The 10,603-nt window shown below is 44.7% G+C and overlaps 1 protein-coding gene across 5 annotated transcripts in view; it reads right to left on the bottom strand.

Moving 5' to 3' along the window:
• Window positions 1-4,202: 4,202 nt before the first annotated feature.
• PBX3 (PBX homeobox 3) overlaps window positions 4,203-10,603 on the bottom strand; it is a 219,887-nt gene continuing 213,486 nt past the window's right edge. For 3 of the 5 annotated variants that reach the window (XM_055351924.2, XM_004048613.5, XM_063696779.1), the window contains 3 exons: window positions 9,369-9,481; window positions 8,482-8,571; window positions 4,203-5,749 (listed from right to left, as the gene is read on the bottom strand). In XM_055351924.2, coding sequence (XP_055207899.1) covers window positions 5,657-5,749; window positions 8,482-8,571; window positions 9,369-9,481 — 296 coding nt within the window. In that variant the 3' untranslated portion in view covers window positions 4,203-5,656. The remainder of the gene's footprint in view (window positions 5,750-8,481; window positions 8,572-9,368; window positions 9,482-10,603) is intronic. The other 2 variants (XM_055351925.2, XM_019034165.4) reach the window with 1 other exon arrangement.

Below are 10,603 nucleotides of genomic sequence, written 5' to 3'. Positions count from 1 at the left end.
CTCCAGCCTAGGAAACAAGAGCGAAACTCCATCTCAAAAGAAAAAAAAAGAGTGTGAGTTTAGGCTTCAGACTGACATTCTGGCTCTGTGTGTATTTGGCCAAGTGGCTTCAGTCTCCCTATCTGTGAAATGGAGATGATAATTGCACCTTCCATGGGAGGCCGCTGTGAGCATTTCAAGAGGGAGTCTGGGACCAGCTAAAGAGCAAGCATCTCCTGCCTCCTGCCTCTGTAGCTTCTCTGGTGTACCCTTCCCCATGCCCCCTGCTCCCTCCCTCCCAGCTCCTCCCTTTCCCAACTCTGTAGGGCCTCTGCTGGGATGTCCAGTAGGGATAAAAAGTGCTGCACAAGGGGAATGGCAGGGCTGGGCTCTGCTGGAGGGCACAATGATCTGGGATTGGCCTTGGCCTTGAAGGACAGGCATTCATCAGGGGAGATGGTGCAGAAGGACGTTCCAAGAACAGGGAATGAGGGGACAGGCTCCTTCTTTAAGTCTCTTGCCCAAGAGTACACAGCTGGTAGGAGGCAAAGCTAGGATTCAAATCCACATCTGGGCCGGGCACGGTGGCTCACGCCTATAATCTCGGCACTTTGGGAGGCCGAAGAGGGTGGATTGCCTGAGGTCAGGAGTTCGAGACCAGCCTGGCCAACATGGTGAAACCCTGTCTCTACTAAAAATACAAAAAATTAGCCAGGTGTGGTGGCAGGAGCCTGTAGTCTCAGCTACTCAGGAGGCTGAGGGAGGAGAATCACTTGAACCTGGGAGGTGGAGGTTGCAATGAGTTGAGATTGCACCACTGCACTCCAGCCTAGACAAGAGCAAGACTCTGTCTCAAAAAAAATAAAAAATAAAAAAATAAAAAAAATAAAAACACATCTTTTGGGTTCCAGAACCTGGGGGTGAGATCTGTTCAAACCCAGAGCTGGTTGTCTGGCCAGGAGAGCTAAGGAGACTGGGGCCAGAGCTGAGCGGGGCAGAGCCTGGGACTTGGGAAGACACCCATGGGGACGCGGATACACACTGAAGCCCAGGCAGAATTCTACCCATGATAAAGTACACATGGAGAACGTGCCCAGGCCTGCACTCAGAACTTCAGCTGGTAGGAGGCAGAGCCAGGATTCAAATCCATGCTGCTGGGCTCCAGAACCTTCACTGTGACAGCTGCCCTCCCAGGGAGGTGCTCTGTTTGCCCCCATTAGTGCCAGGCCCAGCCCAGCACAGCCGGAGAAAAGGGGGTCTTCCTGTTTCTCACCTCCAATCCCATGATCCGTGGACACAGATAGCACCCCCCCCACACACACACACAGTCTGTGACACATGCCACACACACACACACACACAGACACACACATACATACACACACACCACCCCCACCAGACACCCATACTCAGGTGGCCCAGGCAACTGAGGCATGGACAGGAAAGCCACAAGCAGGGACGATTTCCCTGGTCACCTCCCCCCCAGACGGGACCTCATACTGGAGGCCTGATGGCCCAAGTTCACCAGAGCCTGTCTGATACTAGTGGCTGCTGAATGTGGCACATGGGGACTTCACAGGGCAAACCCCAGCTCTGGACAGGTGGTGTTGCTTCTTTGAGCCCCAGATTCCCATGGGAAAATGAGATAATAGCACCCCTCGTGGGACTCCACAGGCATTAAATGAGATACTGTGTGGGAGGTGCTTGGTGGGGGGCTGGCCCACAGGGGAGGACCCTTTCTTCTGGCACCAGCACGCATTTCACCCCACCTGGGAGACTCAGCCCAACGTTACTTCTTTACTTCTCTGGAATGCTGCCACCTCCCACCCCCCACTTCTGGCCAGGGAATGGCACATGGACATTGTTTGGTTTGGGGTCTACAGAACAGCCCTAACTTGGTTTGCAAGGCCACCTGGTCCAAAAGATTTAAGAGACTCCCACACCACCTGTGCACCCCAAACAGAAGCCTGATACCCATCCCCACATGGACAGCTGCGCAGGCCAAGCTCCACATGCTTGTGAACACACATGGACTCTCAAGTAAGGACACGGGTTCTTGTGCATTGAGCGGTATGTGAACAGGCTCCTTCGCCTGTGACTGGGTATTTCTGGCAGTTTCCTGTTGTTATTCTCTTTGATCTTGTAATGGGTTTTTGGACCCCCACTTCTCCAGTCCCAGGGCTCAGAAGCCCACCAGGCTTTCCGATGCTCTCACTAAGTGTTGGCTTCTTGAGCAAGAAGGGCTAGGTCAGGGGGTGGGGTCTGGTTTTAATCATCTCTGAGTCTAGCCTCTAACCCACTGCTTGACGCAGAAAAGGTACCTGGTGAAAATCTATTAAAATCAATGACTGATTTCACCCAATTTGGAGTGAGACATGCCTGCACAGTCTCAATGTCTGGAGAGCTTTACAAACCCCAGGGCACACCAGAGGCTGGGCCAGAGGGCCTGTGTGATGGCCCAGTTTCCTCACCTATGAAGTGAGGATGCTTCCACCCTCCCAGAGAGGTGGTGAGGAGTGAAGAGAGAAAACATGCACATGCTTCCTAACACAGCACGTAGGAAGAGCATTGCTATTTTCATTTCGGCCTCCCTAGGATAACAGAGACACCCACAATTCCCTCAGGGGTTGCTAGTCAACGTGTGAATCTCCTATAAGCACTGGTGTGTGCTTCTCTCCACACACTGGTCCAAGGTGAGACTCAAGGCGGTTCTGAGGAAGTGTCTGCTTTGGAATGTAAAGATGAATTTGGGTGTGCATATGTATTATGTTCCCACAGTATATTTTTGCAAAACCACATAGCATATATTGTTTTATTTACAAAGATGAGAAAGGCTGACCCACAAGCTAATTGAATCATGCAAATAACTATTTAGCCATGGGAGCAATTCCTACAGGCAGGCTGAGCACCAAGTGAGGGAGGACAGCTTTGGAGGGCAATCTATTTTATAAAGTTTACCCTCACAGTGTAACTGCCTGGAGATTAATGGGAATGGTGGCTCTAGGCCTTGTTTTGCCTGGCTTTACCAACTGAAAGAGTCAAACAGTTATATCTATCACAGACAATTTGCTGCAACTAATTAACATTAATCTGATTTCCTGTGAGTCAGTTTCCTTGAGATATAGTAAACAGGCCAATTACCTGCCATTGACCTCTTTTATTATAAAGATTTAGATATTAGCGACAGATGTATATGTAAACATATGGAATTTCTAACAATTTGAAGAAAACTAATGTTAAATCCACTTAAAAGATTTTTAATTGGTCTTTGAAGATTACAAATTTAGAGTTTAAAAAGGTATGTTGAATATTGCAGGGATTCTGTTTTTTCAACGGCATCTGAGGTCCATTCTTTCCAAACTTTTGTTAGTCTTTAACTGTAAAGAAGTTAAAGGTGAAGAAGCAAATGTATGCCAGACGCAGTGGCTCACACCGGTAATCCCAACACTTTGGGAAGCCAAGGCAGGAGAATTGCTCGAGCCCAGAAGTTCAAGACCAGCCCGGACAACACAGTCAGAATCCATCTCTAAAAAAGAAAAATCAGTGAACTTAAAAAAAAAAATCTTTTCAATCAGGTCCAGTGGCTCACACCTGTAATCCCAGAGCTCCAGGAGGCCAAGGTCGGAGGATTGCCTGAGGCCAGGAGTTTCAGACCAGCCTAGGCAACATAGCAAGCCACGTCTCTACAAAAAAGAAAAATTAGCCAGGCATGGTGGTGTACACCTGTAGTCCTAGCCACTCAGGAAGCTGAGGCAGGAAGATCGCTTGAGCCCAGGAGTTTTATGCTGCAGTGAGTGAGACTCCATCTCAAAAAAAAAAAAAAAAAAAAAATCCATCTAACAAGTGCCAAAGGCATCACTAGGTCAGGAGAGTGTGAGCTGAGGGCAGGGAGACCTGGGTTCAAGGTGTGACCCCTTGCTGTCCTAGGTCTGTGACCTTTTGGCATTCACTTAAGTTTTCTGAGCTTCAGTTTCCTAATCTATGAAAATGGGGAGTTTTCCTTGCGGTGTTACTGAGCACATCAGGATCAAGTGAGGACTCCTAACAATGGTTCAGTAGGTGGCACGGTGCCTGCACACTCACCTTCCCTCCCAGCCTCACCATCATCTCAGAGTGGTCTCTTGACAGGAGGCAGTTACACTCCCAGGCCTGGTGCTGGGTGCACTTTCTCCTCTGCCTGCACTTGGCTGGCTCAAATAGTGAAGTAAGAAACTGCATCAAAATTTAATCATGAAAGCAAAAAGTTTATTCATGTTTGAAACTACATATAACTACCACGAGGAAGACTTTTTCAATCCAGGGTGTAATCCAGTTAGAAAGGAACACGAAACGTTTTTAATACATTAGAATCACCGCCACAAATTATTTTCATGACTCAATCAGTTTCAGAATCGCATACAATACAAAAAGAGAGAAAGGAGAGGGGGCCCCATTACACAGGGTGAAATATACAGTACTGAATACTGAAATCTGAATGCATCACAATTAGTCGCCGCTTTTTTTTTTTTTTTGCATGGATTAGTAATAAGATGAAGAACATTCAAAATGTTTCTCAGTATTTACAACAGTTTTACCGATCCTGTGTTGAATTAAGACCCAATGTTTCCACTCTCAGTTTTTTAAAAGTTGCAAATGCAACCCTGATTTTTCTTTTAAAAGATTACAATGTACATTACATTTTATGAAGGGAAACAAAGAGTTAATTACAAGATGCAAAAAGATAAGAAAGAGACAAACTACAGCGTGAGTATTGTTCAGAGGTAGTAAGTGAGCACTCTAAGCTACAGAACATGTTGAAATTCTATTGGTTTGTATGAGTTCGCATGAGGTAATAAAGCTGTGTTTTGATTGGTGGGATGTATAAATACTCTTTTGCTACACTATATACAACACTCCAGAGAGCAGGGCCTTTTGCAGATGCCCAGAGGACGTAGCAAACCTTGACAAGTCTGTGCAGCACCCAGTGCACACCGTAAAACCCCAGACGGATCGATCTCGTTTTCACCTCTATCAGCAGCAAGTATCTTCGTCTCTCAGAACAATCTGGATCCATAATTTTATTACCGAGCAGACTCTGGGCACTGGTGCTTTCAGAGAGAGAAACGATGCTACCAGTCTCTGATCTAATTATAACATAAGAGATCTGAACACAAACGTGACGAGGAAGATTCTTAAACACAACCATCATTAACAGGGATAGGCAAACAGCTCTTTATTCCAACTCCATTAGTGATATGAAAGAAAGACAATCCAAGTCAGTAATGGAAATATGCAAGAAGTTCAATTTAGGTGAGGTGAATTTTTGCATCTGCTTTAACGGTTGAGGTTTAGTGTATATTGTACTTTTTACCCTTAAGGCCAAGTAATTGGCAACTGTGAAACCATTAATGTAAAATATTGATAATAAATTATGATAAAATAGCTACAGGACTGTCAACAATGTTAAATCTTGGCCTAATTGGATAAAGTGCTTTATTTTTTTTTAACATTGTGTGTTTTTAAGTATAAATACAAATGATTATGATTCCTTAAAAAACAGATTTACCAAGTTCTTGAATAAGACAAGGTTTTACAGTAAAGCTGTAGATGGTGGGCTACAAAAACGCTTTCCTTTTCCTCCTATTGCTCTGAATGCACTTATCAAGGCATGTAGCTCAGGGAAAAGTGTGGCCAGAGATTAGTTAGAGGTATCCGAGTGCACACTTCCTGGGCCTTCTGTAGGAGAAGTCACAGAAGATGGAGTTGTTGCGTCCTGCCAGCCTCCATTAGCCTGAAAGGAGAAACACAGTTCAATGGGTGCACGTCTACATATTAATTCTACTCCCCAATTTAAGACACCCGGATGACAACATGAGAGCAGAGATGCATTAGCAAAATGTATTTTCTAAACCCACTGTGGCAGGAGTTGGCAGCATGTGTTAAAGTGGGATTAAATGCATGTAAAACAAATCCATCCCATCAAGTAAAGACTTGGCAATAAATCGACACGCCGAAGAAGGGCTTCAGTGAGGCCCATGCTGGCATCGAGCTCGGCCTTTGATCTGCTGGTAAAACTAAAGTGACTCAAAAAGAAATCTCTTCAGAAGGGAGCAGTGGAGAAGCTTAATGCAATGCCTCAGCGAAACCCAGGGCTCCGTGAAGTCTAAACTTCACCCCGGCTTAATCATCATTTCCATAGAGAAGCAGTTGCCCACCCTTTTTCCATACACGCCTGACAGCCAGCTACTGTAACCCTTGGAAAGTGAAGGCCAGAATTTCCCTCCAAATAGGATCTTCCAGAATGAAAATGCATGAGCCGCAGAGCAGCACACACTGTTAAAATCTGTATTCCAATTATCTGTGGCTGAGGCTCCTATTTGGGATGTTGCTCCCACCTTCCACATGCTGCTGGCCCTTCCTGCCTCAGACCTGCAGCAGCAATAACCGTACTCAGAAACAAATTTGCCTTATGTCTTGGCCTATAGTGGCAATTGCTGAAATCAATGTCTGATCAGATTTCTGCTGTGGCAGACAGCTTGTCGCTACATATTTTTATGTCAGTCAGGAAGAGGGAGGTGCCAGCCTCGTGAGTTGGGGAACACTGAGTGGAAGTGACGGGGCAGGCCTTTCTGGAGAGGAGGGTAAGGGTGAGCGGGCTCCCCGTGCCTGCAGCACCAACCATCCTCTGCCTCCATGCTGCCCCCAGACCCGGACCTCCTACACCAATGTCAGGGTGGGTCATAAGGTGCCTCCTGCCTCCCTCACATCTATTTGCAACTTCCTCTGCAAGTCCATCCAAAATGCCCTCTTTCAGGCCTGGGCTGCCAGGCTGCTGAGAACTCTTGTCTAGATTCCCTGCCCAGCCTGGATACAGCTCCTAGATCAGCAATGGCAGCCATTGTTTCTTCTTCCGTGATCACAGTTCCTGGAGAACTCCCTGTCTTCTAATTCACTGCAGAGTTGGCATGCAAAGCACCTTTTCTACCTCTGTGACCTAAGAACCCCACAGAGATGACCAGACCCTAAGGGAAGAGGATTTTCCAGGCTTGAGGCATATCAAATTCAGGTTAGGAAAAACAAAAGGAAACAGTATTAAAAAAAAAAAAAAAGCTATGGTGGTATTGTTTTAAAGCCTCTGTTTTGCCAGGTTGGCTAATGACATGCCCGTGTGTGTTCAGTGGACTCTCAGAAATCCTCTTCTCTAAAAGGTAAGCTGTTTCCCCCCTCAGGTATGAAAATCTACTTAGGAAAAGAAAAACTCTCACACAGATACAAGTCTAAAGATATTCCATCTGAAGTAAACATCATTCCTCTTTTATCCAAATTTATAAACAACAAATGTACAATATTTTTACCCAGCGTGGCAGCTGGAGGAGAGGTTGTCAGCAAGCATTCTTTTTTTTTTCAAAATAAATTAATCCTTACTCTGGTGGTTTGAGATTATGCACTGTATTATACAACAGCGCCTTATCAAGCCTCATCAGTGAAGATGGAATTCATGTCTGTAAAATGCTGCAGGCAATCACAGTTTCATATTTTATCATGTTGATAAGGATATCGCACATTCTCTGAAGCATTTCAAAACACTTAAATGAAAAAGGAGAAATGCAACTAAAAGGCTTTTTATATGGTTTGTTGTGGGTTATTATGAGTTATTTATAAGCCCAAAAAGAAAGATTTGACATTTCAAATGTAAAAGATTTGAGTATTTAATGGTCCTTTTTTCCCTTTACAATTGAACATCCTCAATCACTTTTTAAATCATTAATATTTACTCTCATAGCAAGCAAAGGCCCTAAAAAGGAAGAATTTTGCCCATTTTCTTCCTGAGTCTACTACCGTGAGCTGGGCAGTTAATTTCCTTCCTAAGTCTAGAACCCCAGACTCCATCCACCACACCCCACAGCACCACCACGATGACCTGCTCCCCTGCCCCCTTCCCCCTTTTCCAGAGATGTGTGTTTTGCCATTTTCCATCCATGTCAGTGGAGGGAAAGGTAAAGTTGTAGTGAAGTAGTTACAAAAGTTAAAATTATTTCCTCCATAATTAAAATTGTCAAATATGTTTGTGCATCCCACATTGACAATACAGCAAGATGCTTTTAATAACACAATTATTTGTTTAGCTTGGTTTGTTGGTCTGCCTGGGATTCTCCAAACTTACCACCTTCACCTGAGTTCTGTTTGGGAATTTTTCCTGCTGCCTGGTTCTAAGATAAATGACCTGTTGTCTACCGTCTCCCTGGAGCACAGCACTGATGGTAGGAAATGGCGTCTTAATGGGCTGATGCTTAAGTCCCTGCTGATGACAGGACACCAGCCACTTCTGGGCATCTATGAGGACTTCTAAGGGTATCTAGGCGGCATCAAGCATTTAGGTTCTTAAAATAAAAGTGCAGCAAAGACGCTGCCTTCCCTACCTGCCAAGAAGATGAGAAGCCAGGTCAAATGGCTATTAATTTATTTATTAGTCACTGTTTACCTGACACTGTTCTCCTACAGCTGACTCCCCAGAATACTCACATTTAAATTATGTGGACTGTACAGTGAATTTCCTCCAAGGCCATCACTGTAGCCTCCCGTCTGATTGATAACATGACGGAGGGTATCCACCTAGAAGTGAGACAAAACAAAATTCATCATCCCAAATCTATTAAAACATCATCACTTACAAAAGGAAATAATTTGAATTATGTGTGCCACAAGGGTTTAACATCTTCAGTGAAAGACAAATTTATCAATCAAATGTGACTGGCAGAATTTCAACCATTCTTTGCATATTTAAACTCACAAATCTTTGTTTTTCATGCCAGCCAAACAATAACATCTTCATGGCAATGCAACTTTCCATCTACAGCAACCAAATGGATGTGGCTGTGGGTGAAAACCTACTTAGAATTGTGTATATGGAATTATCTCAACTCTCTCTCTCTCACTTTCTCTATGTCTCATACACACACATCTAGATGTACAAAAACTATATGAGTAGTTCTGTTCTCAAATAAGAGGACAAGAAAAGAGTAGAAATTTTAGAGTTACAATTTAAGAACTCAGGTTTTTGTACTCTGACTTAAGAAATGAAACAGCAACATGTTCTTAAACCATATACACACTGGCACACTCAATTTTTCTGTTCTATTTTGTGACAAAAGTAAGATGCACCCAACCCCTCTCCATGAGCTCAAGCCAGAGCCGAATGCATTCACAAAGTTCATCAGGTTTGAATCATCACAAGTCACTGTTCACTTGACTTCTCATTAAATTAAATGGTGGGGCAGATGGGTCCTGTTTGGAAGCACCCAGCACAGGTTCTGCATGGATGTGTAGACCACTTCCATGGGGTCAGAGGAAGGAGTTTTGAGCCCAAACCCTACCCTGCTAGAAAGGCCCCACTGGGGCATTTCTCCTACCTGTGATTGCACATTGGCTCCGACTTGGGACCCTTGGTAAGAATCCCCATTCAGACTCTGCATGTTCATGAACATGTCCCCAGAATTTGGGAGGTTAAAAGAACCAGAAGAACCTGGAAAGGAAAGAGTTAAGTAGCTGAATAACAGAGAGCTACACACATAATCCTCAAAGACCTAGAGGCAGGGAGAGGAGAAAAAGTACAGAAGGGAAAGGCTGTGCACAACATAAAGCATTTCCAGATCTAAGAGGATGGAGAGTAACTCCAGAGTTGGGTCCTGTGAGTCACTCCACATCTAGGAGAAGTCCCATCAGTGGGGAAGCCCAAACTTAAAAAACAAAAGCAAAAACAGAGACAAATCAAAATAAATTAAAAAGAAAAAATAAACCAAAACACCCAGCAGCTGGCCTGGACCCTTCCCCTTGTTTCCACTCATCTCCAGGATTTAGTCATTACACGAGCTTGTCAACATGGCTAACTGTCACAGTGGACAGCCACCCAGAGAAGAGACTTTTCCAGGAGCTCTTTCTTCGCGATGCATATACCTCCCTCTCCTTTCATCTGTTTTTATGTGCCATTAAAAAGAACTGGGGGGTGAAGAGACAAGATAAAACAAACAAAAACCCCCCTACTTTCTGAACTTCTAAAGATATAGCTAAGAGACCTTCTCAGAAAAGCCCCTGGAATTGCTACTGAAGTCCATCTGTTTGGACTAGCTGCACATCTTTCATTGTTATTCAAGTTCCCGAAATTTTAAAGTATTTCTAACCCCCTCACAAATGTCACATAAAATGCAGCCAAAATGTACCGGACGAGGATCCAAGAATCTTGCATGCATGTATTAAGCACCATAACCCTCACAGCTAGCCACCTGCTGAGCATGCCGTCAGCCCCACTCAGACAGTGCTGCCGAAAGGCAGAGAAAGGACAGCGGCGCTGGGCAGAAAGCACTGCTGCACTTCCCTCCAGCATTCCAGCTTCCTCACACACAGCAACTGCTGCATTTCCCACTTCTGCTATTTCACTCTCCACAGACCACTACTGACCCTAAAGTGGTATCTGGAAAGAAATAGCTAAAATAGTCATGAGCGATAGCACTCTGCCTAATTACTGAACTGAAAGCCACTACTAATTGTAAAACTTCCATAATCTACTAGTGAGTGGCATTCACTGTGAAGAGTGGGTTTACAGGCTCTGACCTTCCACTCATTCACCCATCTCAAGAACAAGCCTGCA

The sequence above is a fragment of the Gorilla gorilla genome, chromosome 13, assembly GCF_029281585.2.
Source record: "Gorilla gorilla gorilla isolate KB3781 chromosome 13, NHGRI_mGorGor1-v2.1_pri, whole genome shotgun sequence".
Taxonomy (NCBI): Eukaryota; Metazoa; Chordata; class Mammalia; order Primates; family Hominidae; genus Gorilla; species Gorilla gorilla.
Note: the sequence above shows the minus strand (reverse complement) of the source record. Positions and strands in the feature narration are given on the sequence as shown.